General features: G+C 50.8%; 1 protein-coding gene across 1 annotated transcript in view; it reads right to left on the bottom strand.

Moving 5' to 3' along the window:
• Positions 1-20,355, bottom strand: part of LOC140402242 (cation channel sperm-associated auxiliary subunit gamma-like) — a 317,982-nt gene extending 297,627 nt beyond the window's left edge. Inside the window, exons 1-4 of the mRNA XM_072489871.1 lie at positions 20,269-20,355; positions 17,040-17,225; positions 10,230-10,283; positions 7,855-8,002 (exon numbers count right to left, since the gene is read on the bottom strand). Coding sequence (XP_072345972.1) covers positions 7,855-8,002; positions 10,230-10,283; positions 17,040-17,225; positions 20,269-20,355 — 475 coding nt within the window. The remainder of the gene's footprint in view (positions 1-7,854; positions 8,003-10,229; positions 10,284-17,039; positions 17,226-20,268) is intronic.
• Positions 20,356-20,746: the final 391 nt, after the last annotated feature.

The following is a 20,746-nucleotide window of genomic DNA, read 5'->3' as shown; positions in this document are numbered from 1 at the left end:
GGGTGAGGGACAGACACGGTGGGGAGGGGGTGAGGGACAGACACGGTGGGGAGGGGGTGAGGCACAGACACGATGGGGAGAGGGTGAGGGACAGACACGGTGGGGAGAGGTTGAGGGACAGACACGGTGGGGAGAGGGTGAGACACAGACACGATGGGGAGAGGGTGAGACACAGACACGGTGGGGAGAGGGTGAGACACAGACATGATGGGGAGAGGGTGAGACACAGACACGGTGGGGAGAGGGTGAGACACAGACATGATGGGGAGAGGGTGAGACACAGACACGGTGGGGAGAGGGTGAGGGACAGACACGGTGGGGAGGGGGTGAGGCACAGACACGATGGGGAGAGGGTGAGGGACAGACACGATGGGGAGAGGATGAGACACAGACACGATGGGGAGAGGGTGAGGGACAGACATGGTGGGGAGAGGGTGAGGGACAGACACAGTGGTGAGAGTGTGAGACACAGACACGGTGGGGAGAAGGTGAGACACAGACATGATGGGGAGAGGGTGAGACACAGACACGGTGGGGAGAGGGTGAGGCACAGACACGATGGGGAGAGGGTGAGGGACAGACACGATGGGGAGAGGATGAGACACAGACACGATGGGGAGAGGGTGAGGGACAGACATGGTGGGGAGAGGGTGAGGGACAGACACGATGGGGAGAGGGTGAGACACAGACACGATGGGGAGAGGGTGAGGGACAGACACGGTGGGGAGGGGGTGAGGTAAAGACACGATGGGGAGAGGGTGAGACACAGACACGGTGGGGAGAGGGTGAGACACAGACACGGTGGGGAGAGGGTGAGACACAGACACGATGGGGAGAGGGTGAGACACAGACACGGTGGGGAGAGGGTGAGACACAGACACGGTGGGGAGAGGGTGAGGGACAGACACGATGGGGAGAAGGTGAGACACAGACACGGTGGGGAGAGGGTGAGGGACAGACACGGTGGGGAGGGGGTGAGGTACAGACACGATGGGGAGAGGGTGAGGGACAGACACGGTGGGGAGGGGGTGAGGTACAGACACGATGGGGAGAGGGTGAGGCACAGACACGATGGGGAGAGGGTGAGACACAGACACGGTGGGGAGAGGGTGAGACACATACACGATGGGGAGAGGGTGAGACACAGACACGGTGGGGAGAGGGTGAGGGACAGACACGGTGGGGAGGGGGTGAGGTACAGACACGATGGGGAGAGGGTGAGGTACAGACACGGTGGGGAGAGGTTGAGGGACAGACACGGTGGGGAGAGGGTGAGACACAGACACGGTGGGGAGAGGGTGAGACACAGACACGGTGGGGAGAGGGTGAGACACAGACATGATGGGGAGAGGGTGAGACACAGACACGGTGGGGAGAGGGTGAGGGACAGACACGGTGGGGAGGGGGTGAGGCACAGACACGGTGGGGAGGGGGTGAGGGACAGACACGGTGGGGAGGGGGTGAGACACAGACACGGTGGGGAGAGGGTGAGACACAGACACGATGGGGAGAGGGTGAGACACAGACACGGTGGGGAGAGGGTGAGGGACAGACACGATGGGGAGAGGGTGAGGGACAGACATGGTGGGGAGAGGGTGAGGGACAGACACGATGGGGAGAGGGTGAGACACAGACACGATGGGGAGAGGGTGAGGGACAGACACGGTGGGGAGGGGGTGAGGTACAGACACGATGGGGAGAGGGTGAGGGACAGACACGATGGGGAGAGGGTGAGACACAGACACGGTGGGGAGAGGGTGAGACACAGACACGATGGGGAGAGGGTGAGACACAGACACGGTGGGGAGAGGGTGAGGCACAGACACGGTGGGGAGAGGGTGAGGCACAGACACGATGGGGAGAGGGTGAGACACAGACACGATGGGGGAGGGTGAGGGACAGACACGGTGGGTAGGGGGTGAGGGACAGACACGATGGGGAGAGGGTGAGGGACAGACATGGTGGGGAGAGGTTGAGGGACAGACACGGTGGGGAGAGGGTGAGACACAGACACGATGGGGAGAGGGTGAGACACAGACACGGTGGGGAGAGGGTGAGACACAGACACGGTGGGGAGAGGGTGAGACACAGACACGATGGGGAGAGGGTGAGGGACAGACACGGTGGGGAGGGGGGGAGGGACAGACACGGTGGGGAGGGGGGGAGGGACAGACACGATGGGGAGAGGGGGAGGCACAGACACGATGGGGAGAGGGTCAGACACAGACACGGTGGGGAGAGGGTGAGGGACAGACACGATGGGGAGAGGGTGTGGGACAGACACGGTGGGGAGAGGGTGAGGCACATACACGGTGGGGAGAGGGTGAGGGACAGACACGGTGGGGAGAGGGTGAGACACAGACACGATGGGGAGAGGGGGAGGCACAGACACGATGGGGAGAGGGTCAGACACAGACACGGTGGGGAGAGGGTGAGACACAGACACGATGGGGAGAGGGTGAGGGACAGACATGGTGGGGAGAGGGTGAGGGACAGACACAGTGGGGAGAGGGTGAGACACAGACACGATGGGGAGAGGGTGAGACACAGACACGGTGGGGAGAGGGTGAGGCACAGACACGGTGGGGAGAGGGTGAGGCACAGACACGATGGGGAGAGGGTGAGACACAGACACGGTGGGGAGTGGGTGAGGGACAGACATGGTGGGGAGAGGGTGAGGGACAGACACAGTGGGGAGAGGGTGTGACACAGACACGATGGGGAGAGGGTGAGACACAGACACGGTGGGGAGAGGGTGAGACACAGACACGGTGGGGAGAGGGTGAGGCACAGACACGATGGGGAGAGGGTGAGACACAGACACGGTGGGGAGAGGGTGAGGGACAGACACGGTGGGGAGAGGGTGAGACACAGACATGGTGGGGAGAGGGTGAGGGACAGACACAGTGGGGAGAGGGTGAGACACAGACACGATGGGGAGAGGGGGAGGCACAGACACGATGGGGAGAGGGTCAGACACAGACACGGTGGGGAGAGGGTGAGACACAGACACGATGGGGAGAGGGTGAGGGACAGACATGGTGGGGAGAGGGTGAGGGACAGACACAGTGGGGAGAGGGTGAGACACAGACACGATGGGGAGAGGGTGAGACACAGACACGGTGGGGAGAGGGTGAGACACAGACACGGTGGGGAGAGGGTGAGGCACAGACACGATGGGGAGAGGGTGAGACACAGACACGGTGGGGAGTGGGTGAGGGACAGACATGGTGGGGAGAGGGTGAGGGACAGACACAGTGGGGAGAGGGTGTGACACAGACACGATGGGGAGAGGGTGAGACACAGACACGGTGGGGAGAGGGTGAGACACAGACACGGTGGGGAGAGGGTGAGGCACAGACACGATGGGGAGAGGGTGAGACACAGACACGGTGGGGAGAGGGTGAGGGACAGACACGGTGGGGAGGGGGTGAGGCACAGACACGATGGGGAGAGGGTGAGGCACAGACACGATGGGGAGAGGGTCAGACACAGACACGGTGGGGAGAGGGTGAGGGACAGACACGATGGGGAGAGGGTCAGACACAGACACGATGGGGAGAGGGTGAGACACAGACACAATGGGGAGAGGGTGAGACACAGACACGATGGGGAGAGGATGAGACACAGACACGGTGGGGAGAGGGTGAGGGACAGACACGGTGGGGAGAGGGTGAGGGACAGACACGGTGGGGAGAGGGTGAGGGACAGACACGATGGGGAGAGGGTGAGACACAGACACGGTGGGGAGAGGGTGAGACACAGACACGGTGGGGAGAGGGTGAGGGACAGACACGATGGGGAGAGGGTGAGGCACAGACACGATGGGGAGAGGGTGAGGGACAGACATGGTGGGGAGAGGGTGAGGGACAGACACAGTGGTGAGAGGGTGAGGGACATACACGATGGGGAGAGGGTGAGACACAGACACGGTGGGGAGAGGGTGTGGGACAGACACAGTGGGGAGAGGGTGAGGGACAGACACGGTGGGGAGGGGGTGAGGCACAGACACGATGAGGAGAGGGTGAGACACAGACACGGTGGGGAGAGGGTGAGGCACAGACACGATGGGGAGAGGGTGAGACACAGACACGGTGGGGAGAGGGTGAGGGACAGACACGGTGGGGAGGGGGTGAGGCACAGACACGATGGGGAGAGGGTGAGGCACAGACACGATGGGGAGAGGGTCAGACACAGACACGGTGGGGAGAGGGTGAGGGACAGACACGATGGGGAGAGGGTCAGACACAGACACGGTGGGGAGATGGTCAGACACAGACACGATGGGGAGAGGGTGAGGGACAGACATGGTGGGGAGAGGGTGAGGGACAGACACAGTGGGGAGAGGGTGAGACACAGACACGATGGGGAGAGGGTGAGACACAGACACGGTGGGGAGAGGGTGAGGGACAGACACGATGGGGAGAGGGTGAGGCACAGACACGATGGGGAGAGGGTCAGACACAGACACGATGGGGAGAGGGTGAGGGACAGACATGGTGGGGAGAGGGTGAGGGACAGACACAGTGGGGAGAGGGTGAGACACAGACACGATGGGGAGAGGATGAGACACAGACACGGTGGGGAGAGGGTGTGGGACAGACACAGTGGGGAGAGGGTGTGGGACAGACACAGTGGGGAGAGGGTGAGGGACAGACACGGTGGGGAGGGGGTGAGGCACAGACACGATGGGGAGAGGGTGAGGGACAGACACGATGGGGAGAGGGTGAGACACAGACACGGTGGGGAGAGGGTGAGACACAGACACGGTGGGGAGAGGGTGAGACACAGACACGGTGGGGAGAGGGTGAGACACAGACACGGTGGGGAGAGGGTGAGACACAGACACGGTGGGGAGAGGGTGAGACACAGACACGGTGGGGAGAGGGTGAGACACGTGAGGTTGGGAGATCTATTCATTGACACGAGTTTTCCCAGTCTGAAGACGCTGGAGGATAAGTTCAAGCTGCCGCCGGGGAATGGTTTCAGATATTTGCAAGTGCGGGGCTTTCTGAGGAAACAGGTGTTGACTTTGCCGCTGTTGCCACCACAGGGGATACAGGACAGAGTAGTCTCTGGCACCTGGGTAGGGGAGGGAAAGCGTCAGATGTCTATCAGGAGTTGTTGGGGGCGGAGGAAACCCCGGTGGAAGAACTGAAGGGCAAGTGGGAGGAGGAGCTAGGTGGAGAGTTAGAGGCGGGTCTGTGGGCGGACGCCCTAAGCAGGGTTAATTCCTCCTCATCATGTGCCAGGCTCAGTCTAATACAGTTCAAGGTGGTCCACCAGGCTCACATGATGGCGGCGCGGATGAGCAGGTTTTCCGGGGTAGAAGATAGATGTGCGAGGTGTGCGGGAAGCCCAGCAAACCATGTCCACATGTTTTGGGCATGCCCGAAGCTTTGAGGGTTTTGGCAGGGTTTTGCTGAAGCAATGTCCAGGGTGCTAGACACGCGGGTGGTGCCGACTCCGGAGGTAGCGATCTTTGGAGTGTCAGATGATCCGGGAGTTCAGGGGGCGAAAGAGGCCGACATTCAGGCCTTTGCCTCCCTGGTAGCCCGGAGATGGATCCTTTTAATGTGGATGGACTCGAAACCCCCGAGTGTGGAAGCTTGGGTCAGTGACATGGCTGTGTTTCTCAGGCTGGAGAAAATAAAGTTTGCCTTGAGGGGGTCAATGCTGGGGTTCTCCCGGAGGAGGCAGCCGTTCGTCGACTTTCTCGGAGAAAATAAAAATGTCGGCAGAAGCAGCATTCTGAAGGGGGGGGGAGCGGGAGAGGTTGAGGGAGGTACAGAAGGGGTTGGGTGGGAAATGTCTATTCTACCATGTTGATGTTTATATTATTATTATTGCTTTTGTTATTGTTGTAAACATTTTGCAAATACTTCAATAAAATATATTTTTTTAAATAAATAAATAATTAATTGTAATCCCATTAAGACTTTGGACAGTCTCAGCCAGCTGAATACAGAACTTACATTCCAACCCAAGTGGAAGAGACTCTCTAACCCTCCCCTCCACACCCTTGGGAAGAGTGAAAGACCCCGGGCGGGATTCTCCGGCCGCATTCGGCGATCGGCCGGCGCATAGCCGATTCCGACCAAATCGAGGGCGGTGCCGCTTTCGCGATGCTCCGTACTCTCCAAAGCGGCGTACTCAGAGAGTACGCTGTGCCATGTATCGAAGGCCTCAGGACGTTGCCTGAGGTTCGTTCCCCAGATGCTCTGCCCCCAACCGGCCGAGTTCCCGACGGCGTGGGTCACGTGTGGTCTCACCCGTCGGGAACTCGGCGTGGCGGCTGCGGACTCAGTTCAGCACCCCTACAGTCGGGGGAGGACCGATCCGCGGGCAGGGGGGTACATTATTTGGGGCTGGGGGCACTGTGGAGGGGGCGAGGAGGGTCCGGGGCACGCGAGCCAGCCGAAGAGTGGGACTATTTTGGGGGCCGGGTCCGCGAGCAGTCTCTGCCATGTAGCAGAGCACAGCCACTGCACACTGCTGCCGTGCGCATGCACGGCCATGGACATGGCAATTCTCCGGGGCGTATCGGCAGCTAGAGCCGGGTGCTCTCCGCTACCGTCCTGGTATCCCCCAGCAAAATGGGGAATCGGCGGCCATTTTGCGCCATTTTTTCTGGCGTAGCCCCAGAATCGGAGAATCCAGCCCCCATCTCGTGTTGATTTTTACAATATTGCTCTTAAAGGTTTCTGAGATGAGACACTGAAAATGTAAGTTACCTGTTCTACAACACAATGACTAGAGCAGAAATGGTAATTGAATTCCCCTGGATACCGCCAGCAAGGCTTTTGAAACTATTCCCCATGTCAGAGTAGAGATTGGAAGGGTACATTGACAGGCTACAAGAGCCGTAACACTCTCTCTCTCAGAAGTATTGTGCACAGGAATGAAAGGGTAACCATCCTGAGAAGAGAAATCAACTGCAAAGCACGACATTTTGGGGATAAAATGTGGAAATCTGCTTCATACAGGAAGACAACTGAGCAAAATGGTCACAATGTGGAATCACTACATTGAGACGAACCAAAGGACAGTATAGCCATACATTTATTTGATTTTGTTTCACAAAGCTGTATAATATCTGTATAGTTTCTTGTTCTACCATCTGTACCAGTGCATGTATGTGTGGGGCCCAGGGAATGTGTGTGATGTATGAATGAGGGTAACAATTGGGCAAGTTGTTTTTAATTCAAGAAAGAGGGTCAATAAACATATCTCGTTCTTTCAATCTGTAGAATTCCTAAAGTGTAGAAGGAGGCCAATCAGCCCATCGAGTCTGCACCAACCCTCTGAAAGGGCACCCTACCTAGGCCCACTCCTCGACCTATCCCTGTAACCCCACCTAACCTGCACATCTTTGAACACTAAGGGACAATTTTAGCATGGCCAATCCACATAACCGCACATCTTTGGACTGTGGGAGGAAACCGGAGCACCCGGAGGAAACCCACGCAAGCACAGGGAGAACGTGCAAACCGCACACAGTCACCCAACGTCAGAACTGTACCGGAGTCCCTGGCGCTGTGAGGCAGCAGTGCTATCACTGTGCCACCCACCTGTCTGATTAATTCTTTATCATCTGAAAGCCTACATAGTGGATCTCCTACAGTATTGGCAAAGCACATCTTTGCTAAATCCACAACTGTTACAACAAGGCCTGGAGTGGTAAATTAGGGGAGGCAATTTCTCCCCTTCCTCATGTGATCATAACAATGTCTAAATATGTTTGAATGATTGTGACCTGTTTTTGCTTTGTCTACACTCAGTGTTCTATTTTCTTCAATTTTATTACACCACCTTCTCCTAGATCTGCTTGCGACATTAATAAAACACACTCACCACTATCAGCAATTGGTGCTCCTAATACAGCAATCTCCAATATTTCTGGCATAATGTAAACTGAATGCACAGGTTGCTGAAATCGTATGTTCACAATAGGTTGCATTCCCTGAAAGTACGCAGAAAGGGCAGCTATTCTATTCTCTTCCTATTATATGAACAGAAAAGGAAGAAAGATTATCAAAATAATGAGCTACAAATTATGAATGAGTAGACTGAAATCAAATGCAACCTTTTTTTTAAAAATGTAGAATTTTATATCACAAGAATAGAATGCAAACACAAGTAGATCTCAGGTGGAGTTTGTCATGGATAATCCAGAAAGTGGGTGGGATTTCCTCAGGAATTAGTAAAGGTCGCTGGTAAGTGGGAAAAGTGGCAATTGCGGCTTTACCAACCGTATACAATCCCTACAGTGCAAAAGGGGGCCATATGGCCCATCGAGCCTGCACCCCAGCTGGGCCCATTCCCCCCACCCTATCCCCGTAACCCAGAAGCCCCATCTAACCTGCACATCTTTGAACGTTACTGGGCAATCTTTGTGAGGCGTTTCCAGGATGGAAGGTGTGGTGATCACAAAGATACACAAAGCTCTGTTGCAGAACGAAACTAATTTTATTAACACTACTAAACTTGAGTTCGACACTTATTCTGAATAGCAAACATACATGTAAGAACTAAACTGCACTCACTAACACTATCTTTATCGACTAACTATAACTATTATATCTTAACTAACTCTGCAATACATTATGAATCTTATCATCTTCAGCTCCAAATCTAATCTCCTCCCTGAGCCCAGGAGCCAGTGCAATTTATAGTACTGTCCCTTAGCTCCCTCTAGGCTAGGCTTAACATATCATTGACTCTTCACATGCTGTACATTTGTATAATGTCACAGGCAATTTAACATTGCCAATCCACCTAACCTGCACATCTTTGAACACTAATGGTCAATTTAACATGGTTAGCACTGTTGCTTCACAGCGCCAGGGTCCCAGGTTTGATTCCCGGCTGGGTCAGTCTGTGCGGAGCCTGCACATTCTCCCCGTGTCTGCGTGGGTTTCCTCCGGGTGTTCCGGTTTCTTCTCAAAAGTATCGAACGGTGGGAACGGTGGCGTTTTACGACAGACAAAATGGCGCAAAACGGCCACTGATCCTCCATTTGGCTGGGGGCTAACATGCCGGCATCGTAGAGCACCTGACTTTAGCTGCCGATACACCCCGGAGAATTGCCAGGTCCCTGGCCGCGCATGCGCACGGCGGCGGCCTGCAGCGGACACGCCATGCAACATGGCGTCGGCCGCTCGCGGACCCGGCCTGAGAAATAGTTCCCTCCTTTGGCCGTCTCGTGTGTCCAGGACCACCACCTAATAGTGTAATAGTGCCCCCAGCCCCTCATAAAGTCCCCCCCTGCTGCAGATCGGCCCTCCCCCGACTCTGGCGGCACTGGACTGAGTCCGCAGCCGTCACGCCGAGTTCCCGACGGATGAGACTATGCGCTACCGACGCCGTGGGGAACTCGGCCGGTCAGGGGCTGAGAATCCGGTGGTGGTCCTCAGCCAATGTCCTGAGGTCGTCGATACGGTGCGCGGCGTACTCGGAGGAGGCAGAGCTGCGTGAAATTTTGGCCAATGTCTTCAGCTCCCCCATAAACTTTCTTTTCTAGCCACTGACTCTATCCCTCTCCTTGACAACTGTCTGTAGCTGCAACCTGAATTCACAACCTCGGTGTTGTATCTGACCCAAGGTGCCTGACTGCATCGTCACCAAGGCCACATACTTCCACCTCTGTAACATAACTGGACTCCACCCCGCTTTGATTCATCTCCAGCTGAAGCTTTCATCCAGGCCTTTCTCACTTCCAGACTTGATTATTTCAATGCTCATGTGGCAGTTCTCCAATCTTTCACCCTACATAAACTTTGTCTCATTCAAAACCCTTCTGCTCCTATCTTAACTCACATCACGTGTTCACTCAGCATCCCCGTGTTTCATGGCCTGCAGTGGGTTCTTGGCTCATCAACACGTCAATTTTAAAATTCATATCCTCTGAATCTCTGCTTTCTCCAGCTTCTTGGACTTTCCTTACATCACTCGCCCCCACCATTGGCAGCCTTGCTTCCAGTTGCCTATGCCCTAAATCCTGGAATTCCCTCCTTCACCTCTCTATCCCTCTCACTTTGAGACGCTCGCTTATCACTTTGAGCAAGTTGATGATCATCTGTCCTAATATTGTCTTACGCAGTTCGGTGTCAATTTTCTCTTGATAATACTCCTATGAAGCACCTTGGGACTTTTTAATCATGTTAAAGGCACTATATAAATGCAATTTGATGTTATTTTTGATGTACTAAAAGGAATGGCCACAGTACCTTATTTCCACAGGCCAAGTCTATCTTAAGGAAATAAGGAAAAGCGAAGTAGTGCTGAAAGTAAAGGAGAATTTGGTTAAAATGTGCAAGTTGCGTCACATTAATAGTTGTTGATTTTGTTATAAATGCACACTTATTGAGATACATATATGTACAAGGATACTAAGTTCCAAATCCCAAAACAAATCAGTAATCTTTTATGAATACATGAATTTTATTTGGAGCATCGGATTTAGTAAGAACTGCAGGAAAATAAAAAGTTGTATTGTGTGCTCAAGTGAGCAGATGAAAACATTATTGAAATGCTTTAGCTATTCGAATGTACAATTTCACGGAAATTGGATTTTCCAGCTTCGCCGCGGCAGGCCCCATCGCAGGCAATTCGGCGACCCAGCCAAGTGTCCATTGGGATCCAACATTCCCGGCAGCGGGAGAGGCCAGGAAATCCTGCCCAGGAAGTTTTTGCTTCCCCTATCTGCTGAAATATGTCCGCGTTGTGACCTCCATCTTGTGACACCAATTCTAAACGCAACCCTTCCATGACCCACGTGCGGATGTTGTGGAAGAAGCAGGTTATGGTGCATCCTCAGAGACACTGGTATAAATTGCACCTTATGTGTCCAAAAGGATAGGTGGGGTTACTGGGATAGGGTGGGGGCGTGGGCCTAGGTAGTGTGCTCATTCAGAGGGTTGGTGCAGAACTGATGGGCCAAATGGCCTCCTTCTGCACTGTAGGGATTCTATAATGGGTGCAAGTGCCAGACAGTGAACATCTGAAACAAGAGTCTCACCACCTTTTTTTTCATTCATTGACAGGATGTGGATGTCACTGGTTAGGCCAGCATTTATTGCCCATTCCTAGTTGCCCTATGAGATGGTGAGCTGCCTTCTTGAACCGCTGCAATCCTTGAGGTGTAGGTACATCCACTGTGCTGATAGGGAGGGAGTTCCAGGATGTTGTCCCGGCGACAGTAAAGGAAGGTGGTGAGTGACTTGGAGGAGAACCTCCAGGTGGTGGTGTTCCCAGGTATCTGCTGTTCTTGTCCTTCTAGATGGTAGCGGTCGTGCATTGGAAGCTGTTGTCTCAGGAACCTTGGTAAGTTCCTGCAGTGCATCTTGAAATGAAAATTGCTTATTGTCATAAGTAGGCTTCAAATGAAGTTACTGTGAAAAGGTCCTAGTCGCCACATTCCGCCACCTGTTCAGGGAGGCTGGTACGGGAATTGAACCGTGCTGCTGGACTGCCTTGGTCTGCTTTTAAAAGCCAGCTCTTTAGTCCTGTGCTAAACCAGCCCCTGTAGGTGGGACACACGACTACCACTGTTTGCCGGTGGTGGAGGGTTTGAATGTTTGTGGAAGGGGGAGCAATCAAGCGGGGCTGCTTTGTCCTGGATGGTGTTGAGCTTCTTGAGTGTTGTTGGAGCTGCGCTCATCCAGGCAAGTGGAGAGTATTCATTACACTCCTGACTTGTGCCTTGTAGATGGACAAGCTTTGGGGGGTCAGGAGGTGAGTTATTCTCCATAGGATTCCTAGTCTTTGACCTGCCCTGGTAGCCACAGTATTAATGTGGCTAGTCCAGTTCAGTTTTCTGATCAATGGTAACCAACAGGGAGTTGATTGTGGGGGATTCAGCAATGGTAATGCCACTGAATGTCAAGGGGTGGTTAGATCCTCTTTTATAGGTGATGGTGATTGCTTGACACTTGTGGCGCAAATGTAACTTGCCACTTGTCAGCCCAAAGCCTGGATATTGTCCCGGCCTTGCTGCATTTGGACATGGACTGCTTCATTATCTGAGGAGTCTGAATGGTGCTGAACATTGTGCAGTCATCCGTAAATATCCCCACTTCTGACCTTATGATGGAAGGGAGGTCATTGATGAAGTAGCTGAAGATGGTTGGGCCAAGGACATTATCCTAAGGAATTCCTGCAGTGATGTCTGGAGTTGAGATGATTGACCTCCAACCACCACAACCATCTTCCTTTGTGCCGGGTATGACTCCAACAAGCGAAGAGTTTTTCCCTGATTCCCACTGATTCCAATTTAGCTAGGGCTCCTTGATGCCACTCGGTCAAATGTTGCCTTGATGTCAAGGGCAGTCACTCTCACCTCACCTCTAGCATTCGGCTATAGTGTTCCATTAACAAGATGCAATGCAGCAACTTGCCGAATCTTCTTCAACAGCACTTCCCAAATCCATAATCCCTACCACTTAGAAGGATAAGTGTAACAGGTACTTGGAAACATCACCCTATCTAGGTTCTCTTCCAAGGCATGCACCATCCTGACTTAGAAACAAACCATCATTCCTCACAAAGTTAGGTCACCAGGTCAAAATATCGAAACTCCCTTCCTAACAGCACCGTGGGTCTGCCTCCACCAGAGTAAGAAGGCGGTTCAACACCAACATATCTGGGGCAATTAGGGATGGATATTAAATGCTGAACTTGCCAACAACACCCACATCCCATGAGTAAATATAAAATATTTGAACATGAAAAGCCATGGTCATGATCAGATTCAGTCAGTTCAATGTGTAACACTTATCTGCACATCATTAGACTCACAGAATTGTCATGGCGCAGGGGATCATTTGGCCCATCGTGTTTCCACTGGCTCTCAAACAAACATCATGACTTAGTGCCATTCTCCTGCCTCCCCCCCCCCATACCCATGTACGTTGTTTCTATTGTAAGGGCCCTTCCTGTTGATCCCCTTAATTCCCCTTTCTACATTTTTGCTGTTATCATATTGGCCCATGGATGCTTAATGGACATTTATCTTTAAGTCGAGCAGAGTAAATGTGGGAGTTAAAAGTTACAAAAGAGAACACTCTGCCAGCTTTCAGGCAGCAAACCTCAAGACTTTTCAGCACCCAAGAGATCAGTGAGACTTGGTTCAATTGGTTGGCTGGTAGCCCATGAATTGACCAAAAGGCCAGATTCTGCCCACTAACAGGTGGTGATTGGGTCCTGCCTGAGTGCGATGAGTTTCAGAGAGCCTGGGGAAGCACAGTCAGGGGAAGCACAGTTGAAGACCTGATGGACAAGGACCTGCTCTCTCTCCCTCGTTTCATCAGAAAAGCTGGATAGCTGCTGTATTTCCGAAACTGTCGAGACCCAAATGAATCTACAGTGAAAACCATTAGACTGAAAACTGAAATCCTGAACTAAACGACTAAAGTGATGGAAGGTGCTAGAATACAAAATCTGAAATAAAGACTTATCTTTTACTCATTATTTTATCCCCCTCTTCTCTCTTCTGTGTTTGTCTGTCTCGTGTGTGTGTGTGTGTGTAGAGACTGGGACGAGTTTAAATGGGGGGGGGGGTGGTGGTAGGAATTGGATAATAGTTAACCTGCTGTATTTGCTGCATATTTAATTATAGTTATTGATATCAATAAACTTAATTGTGTTTAAATTTACTAACCTGATGATTGTAGTTATTGGCCAACCAAGGGCCAAAGACTTTGGGTGTTTCTGAGGATTATTTATTAATTTCAATTGTGTTGCCACTCTGGATCAAGTGGAGCTGAACCCAGGGGGTTGTAACACTATTCAAGTAATCATTTAATGACCTGTTGAAAGCCTTGATTGAACCTGTCTGCACCACACTTCCAGGTAGTGCATTCAACCCAAACTACTCGTGTGAAAAGAAATTCCCATATCGCATTTGCTTCTTTTGCAAATCATTTAAAATCTGTGCCCCTCGCGTTCCCCATCCTTTTCCGAGCAGGAACAGTTTCTCCCCGTCTACTCTATCCAGCCCCGTCGAGATTTTGAACATCTCGATCAAATCTCCTCTCGGTCTTCTTCTCTCCTCATCACTGAAGTTTCTCATCCCCGGAACCGTCCTTGTAAGCCTCTTCTGCTCTCTCTCCAATGCGTTCACATCCTTCCTATAGTGTGGCGCCCAGAACGGTACACAATATTCCAGCTGAGGTCTAACTAGTGTCTTGTACAAGTTCAGCACAACCTCCTTGCTCTTGTACTTTGTCCCTATTAATAAAGCTCAGAATACTATAGGCTTTACTAACTGCTCTCTCCACCTGCCTTACCACCACTAATGATCTATGCACATATACACCCAGGTCCCTCTGCTCCTGCACCCTCTTAAGAATTTTATTCCTTATTTTATATTGTCTCTCCATTTTCTTTCTACCAAAATGCATCATCTCACACTTCTCTGCATTGAATTTCACCAGCCACCTATCAATCCACTCCACCACCTTTTCCATGACCTTTAGGAGTTCAACGCTGTCTTTTTCACAGTTTACAATACTTCCAAGTTCTGTGTCATCTGCAAGTTTTGAAATTGTCCCCTGCACACCATGATCTAGATCATTAATATATAATCAGGGGGCATTGACAGCACTGACTGGGAGAAGGCTGTGGACTGCCTGGCATGGTTCTACCTGGTGCATCACGGCGCAAACTGTTTCGAAGCTTAGTGACTTGACAGCGAGGCAGAACGGCAGCAGCAGAAAAAAGCCAGCCAAGGGCTGTGAATTCCACACCACGGGCAATAACATGCCACCACTACGGAAGGAATTGTGGCTCCACAACTGCGTTCCTCAGACACCTGAAGACTCACCAAGCCTGACGGATGTCATGCTCGATTTCAAGGAATCGCCAGCGATATATCCGGAACGGCAATGGTCCCAATATGGATCCCGATTGCCTGGGGAACGCCTCTATAAACCTTCCTTCAGTCTGAAATATATCCATTGACCGCTACTCTCTGCCTCCTATTACTCAACCAATTTTGTATCCACATTGATACTGCCCCTTTTATTCCATGAGCTATAACTTTTCTCACAAGTCTGTTGTGTGGCACTGTATCAAATGCCTTTTGGAAGTCCATGTAAACCACATCAACAGTATTAACCTCATCGGCGCTTTCTGTTAACTCCTCAAAAAAACTCCAGTTAGTTAAACATGATTTCCCCTTAAAAGACCGGCTTATCCTCATCAACCCATATTTTTCCATGTGACTACTAATTCTATCCTGAATAACTGTTTCCAGAAGCTTGCCCACCATTGATGTTAAACCGATTGGCCAGTAATTGTCCTTCCAGCCTTTTTAAGCAAGGGAGTAACATTTGCATTTCCCCGGTCCTCTTGTGTCCAGGGAAGACTGGAAGATAATGGCCAGCGCCCCTGCAATTTCCATTCTCATTTCCTTCAATATCCTTGGATGCGTCTCAGCTGGTCCTGGTGTCTTGTCAAATTTCAGTACTGACAGTTCATTCGACATTTCCTCCTTAGCAATTTTGAACCCTTGTTGGGACAGTTTGCTTGTCTGTCACCATATCCTGGGTATCCATCTCCTTGGTAAAGAAGGAGTAAGTATTTGTTTAACACCTCAGCCATGGCCCCAGCCTCCATGTGTAAATTCCCTATTATGTCCTGAATCAGCCCTACCCCTCCTTTTACCATCCTTTTACTATTTGTATGCCAATAAAAGATTTTGGGATCCCCTTTTGTTGACTGCCAGTCTTTTCTCATAATCCCTAATGTGCTTTTTCACTTCCCCTCTGTACATTCTGTAGTACCCCACAAATCTGACCTGGAGAACCAGGAAATCACAGACCATTATTTAAATAATGCATCACTTGTATTTTTCAATGCAGGCTGTTGAGTGTATGTGATAGCTTTGAATGCACGGAGATAACGTTTGGGAGTTCATGATAGCTTTGAGCGCCCTGGGATAAGTTTGAGTGTGTCAGGATTTCTTCGAGCACACTATCAATTGATATCAAATTCATTCCAAATTGGAACTATTGATGGCAAATTGTAATTGAGAGCATGGAGTACAAGGCAGCATGGTGGCACAGTGGTTAGCACTGTTGCTTCACAACGCCAGGGACCTGGGTTCGATTCCCGGCTTGGATCACTGTCTGTGCGGAGTCTGCACGTTCTCCCCGTGTCTGCGTGAGTTTCCTCCGGGTGCTCCGGTTCCCTCCCACAAGTCCCAAAAGACGTGCTTGTTAGATGAATTGGACATTCTGAATTCTACCCTCAGTGTACCCGAACAGAAGCCAGAGTGTGGTGACTGGCGGATTTTCACAGTAATACCATTGCGATGTTAATGTAAGCCTACTTGTGACAATAACAAAGATTATTATTTTAAAAAATGAAAGCAAAACTCATATCAAATATTTTGGGTAGCAAGTACAAGGGAGTCATTAAGACAAAAGCTGGAATCTGAAACAAAAAACAAAAAATACTGGACAATCTCGGCAGGTCTGACAGCATCTGTGGAGGGAGAAGGGAGCTAACGTTTCGAGTCTGGTTGACTCTTTGTCAAGGGATTCATTGCCACTTAATCCTGTTGATTTCTCCAGTACTATTTCTTTACTTATACTGATTTTTTTTTTTAACTTTTCATTCTCACTAGACACTTGGGTCACATTTCTGGAATTTTTGTGTTTCCAACCACGAAGACAGTTACAAAGTATTTGCTTAGTGTCTGTGCTATTTCCCTATATGCAAACATAATTTCTCCTGTCTGTGTGTGAGCCAAATACACTTTCACTAATCTCTAACATTTTACATTCTCACAGGTATAACTGTGATATGTGAACTTATAAATTATATAAATTATAAATTGTTTGCAAATAACCTTTTATGATCAATCCTTTTATGAACAAAATCCATTAAAATATAAATGGAAAAATTGTGGCAGAAAGTCAAGTTTGCTGATAAGAAGTGCACACTATTTGTAACCAGTTGATTAGTTTACAGGAAGTAACATTTATATGTAACATCTTAGTTCAGTTCTGAGAATTGGTATGTAGCATACTTACGTCAAGTCTGTCAAAAAGATCAATACCCTGGTCAGATAAATTTTTAAACACAAGATCAAGGTTGGCACTTGGAGTTTGCTGCAGGATGGTGGCTGTGAATTGATCACGGTTAGTAAAGTTACTCAGTCGTATGTGCCATTCACATTTGTAGGCCAGGCAAATTGGACAAAGGAGAAGACGAAGGAACTTAAGCATAGCAGCAGAGACAAATTGAACTGGTTAATCAAGATCCTGCAACTGAACAGAAATTTAAAAAGATATTGAAACACAAAAAGAGAACAATTGACATTCAAATTACCTGGAAAGTGCTCTGTTCTCAAGAAAATGTTGTTATTTTAATATTTTTAGGGTTTATCGTGTTATTCTGTGAAGCAGGTTTATGCAGGCTGTGTGGCTGTGAGACAAATTTAAATAAACTGAAGATAGTTAGGCTGCCTGGTTTAGAACATCAGTGTCTAAGTGTGAAAGGTAGGGATTTGAAGTGAATAAGGCTGACTTGGTTGTCCTCCAGGTAAATACGACATTGGTAGAAATTTGTATTGGGAGATAAAGAAGGTTGTCTTCAGTTGTTAAATTTCAATGATGTGGAGATGCCGGTGTTGGACTGGGGTGGGCACAGTAAGAAGTCTTACAACACCAGATTAAAGTCCAACAGGTTTATTTCAAATCACTAGCTTTTGGAGCACTGCTCCTTCCTCAGGTGAATGAAGAGGTGGGCTCCGGAAACATGGATATAGACAATATAACCATCTTCGAAATAAACATGTTGGACTTTAATCTGGTGTTAAATTTCAAAAGAAAGTGAAAAGGTGTTTACAACTGGGAAAAGGTCATAAATAAATAAATATGGCAAATTTATTACATTTTACTTTACCTGACAGTGGGGCCATAAGGAACACATAAAGGTTTAAATTTTGTAAAAAAGATAAATATCAAAGAAAGATAAGGACAATGTGAAAAGGTGAAAGAGGTAAACCATATTTAAGAGGTTGGAAGCTGTGATGAGGGGTAGCCACGTAAGATCACATGGAGTGTGCTGTGTGCTGGGAGAGAGTGATGAAAAGTAGCAAAGTGAAGCAGATTTCAGCCAACCTTGTGACGGTCCGCGGGTTTTGTTTTAAAGTTGTTGGAATTTTTTAACAATTCCATAGCAGAATGGGGGAGAGACAGAAGCCCTGAGATAACTCTTCCCTACAGAAACAGTGGGTACCTTGTGGTAATATTACTGGAGCCGTTTATAGATCAAATGGACTGAATCCCAGGAGGCGGGAAACTTTAGGCGCAATTCTCTGCTCCCACGAATAAGTGCCCACGCCGTCGTGGCTCACGACAGCGCGAAACGGCCCCGATCTCGACCTATTCAGGGCCCGAAAATGGGCTCGGATCAGGGCCGCGAGAAACTCGGGGGGCGTGTTGCGAAAGCAGCGCGTCAGCACGGGCCGGGCATTGGCGCCGCATAAAAGCGGTGCCGCGTCATTCGCCGCGTAACTGCCGTCACCCGCGCATGCACGGGTTGGCCGGCGCCAGCCAGCGCCAATCCGTGCATGCGTGGTTGCCGTCATCCCCGAGGCCGCCCCGCAAGGAGGGCCGCGATTCTCCGCTCCTGCGCCGGTTGGGAGAATCGCCATTTTTCACCGCGACGCCGGTCTGATGCCCTCCCGCGATTCACCCAAGCGGCGAGAACGGCCCCATTGAGTTCTGCGTGGCGCAGGCCGGAGAATCGCCCGGGACACCCAAAATGGCGATTCTCCGCTACACCCGCTATTCTCCGGCCCCGATGGGCCGAGCGGCCAGCCCAAAACGACGGCTTCCCGCCGGCGCCATCCTCACCCGGTCACTGCCGGCGAGCACAGCGCGGGAACGCTGGGGGGGTGGGCCTGTGGGGGGGGGGGGCGAGGGGGGTTCTTTCACCGGGGTCGGACTCAAAAGGGGTCCGGCCTCTCTGAAGGAGGACTTCCTTTCCTCCGCGCCCCGCAAGATACATCTGACATCTTCTTGCGGAGCGGCCTCGGGGAGGACAGCAACCACGCATGCGCGGGTGACGACAGTTACGCGGCGGATGATGCGGCGCCGCTTTTATGCCCGGCGCATGCTGACGACGCTGCTTTCGCGACACGCCCGAGTTTCTCGCGGCCCCGATCCTAGCCCATTTTCGGGCCTTGAATCGGTCGAGATCCGGGCCGTTTCGCGCCGTCGTGAACACTTAGTCGCGGGAGCGGAGAATCGCGCCCAAGATGTCGGATGGATCTTGCGGGCCGCAGAGGAAAGGAGTTCCTCCTTCAGAGAGGCCGGCCCGCCAGTCGGTGGGCACCGATCGCGGGCCAGACCCCTTTTGAGTCCTACCCCGGTGAAAGACCCCCCTCGCCCCCCCCACAGGCCGCCTCCCCCAGAGTTCCCGCGCTGTTCCCGCCGGCAGCCACCAGGTGTGGATGGCTCCGGTGGGAAGCTGTCGTTTTGGGCAGGCCACTCGGCCCATCCGGGCCGGAGAATAGCGGGTGTAGCGGAGAATCGCCATTTTGGGGTCCCGGGCGATTCTCCAGCCTGCGCCGCACAGAACTCGACGGGGCCGTTCTCGCCGCTTGGGTGAATCAGGGGAGGGCGTCGGGCCAGCGTCGCGGGGAAAAATGTCGCGCCAGGCGATTCTCCCAACCGGCGCGGGAGCAGAGAATCATGCCCTTTGTCTTTTAACAGGCCATTTAAATATGCTCATCTGGTTTACGCCCAGCAAGGATAAGAACCAAATTGCGTCAGGTGCCGTGGGCTGGGAGCATCGCGCTACCATTTGGTGTCCGGCTCAAACCCCGTTCAGGGGCTCTCCCACTATTCTCCCGGAAGAGTGGGACGTGCACTAGCCGCAACGCAGAGAATCACCCAAGACGTCTATAAGCATTATTGCCTAAAAGGGTGTTTATAGGAATCTTTTGGGGGGAATGTTCTATAAGACTAATTTTGACGGTGTAAATGTAATCTAGTCTGTCTAAGTTTGCTTCTCAATAAGTGTTTTAGTTTAATATTTTACATCTTCAAAAGCGTTACTGGAATTTGTGGCTCCCCTCTTCGATACACATAAATTCTCATCGAAAAATACAAATCGAAAATGCTTGTGATAACTTGCTCAATTCCACTTGGGATTTAGTTTGCATGGCTCTTAGCATCTGCCAGGTCATAACACTGAAGGTTTTTGGAAATCATGCAAATCAATCAAAAGAGTATTGCTGAAAAAACACACGTTATCGAAGCTTGATGCCTCGCACTCATTTAGATAATTCGCAAGAATACCAAGGATAAAGGCAACAACAATTTCCAATTTGTGCATTATGGTTTAGCACAGGGCTAAAGAGCTGGCTTTTAAAGCAGACCAAGGCAGGCCAGCAGCATGGTTCAATTCCCGTACCAGCCTGCCCGAACAGACACCGAAATGTGGCGACCAGGGGCTTTCTACAGTAACTTCATTTGAAGCCTACTTGTGACAATAAGCAATTTTCATTTCATTTCATTAATATGCTTGGAAACAAAAACTGGCACCATCTTCGTTTTAATACATTCTCAAAGAAATTCAATCGATAGCTTATCTGTTAACTTACCTGTGAATAGAACTATATGTTGCAGATATTTCAGGTTTGTACAACATTCAAATACAGGCACACTTACTTACAAATAAATAAAAAATCTGTTGGATGTTAAAAAGCAGGCCCATATCAGGTGTA

Source organism: Scyliorhinus torazame, chromosome 25 (assembly GCF_047496885.1).
Source record: "Scyliorhinus torazame isolate Kashiwa2021f chromosome 25, sScyTor2.1, whole genome shotgun sequence".
NCBI lineage: Eukaryota > Metazoa > Chordata > Chondrichthyes > Carcharhiniformes > Scyliorhinidae > Scyliorhinus > Scyliorhinus torazame.
This window is presented reverse-complemented; position numbering and strand designations above follow the sequence as displayed.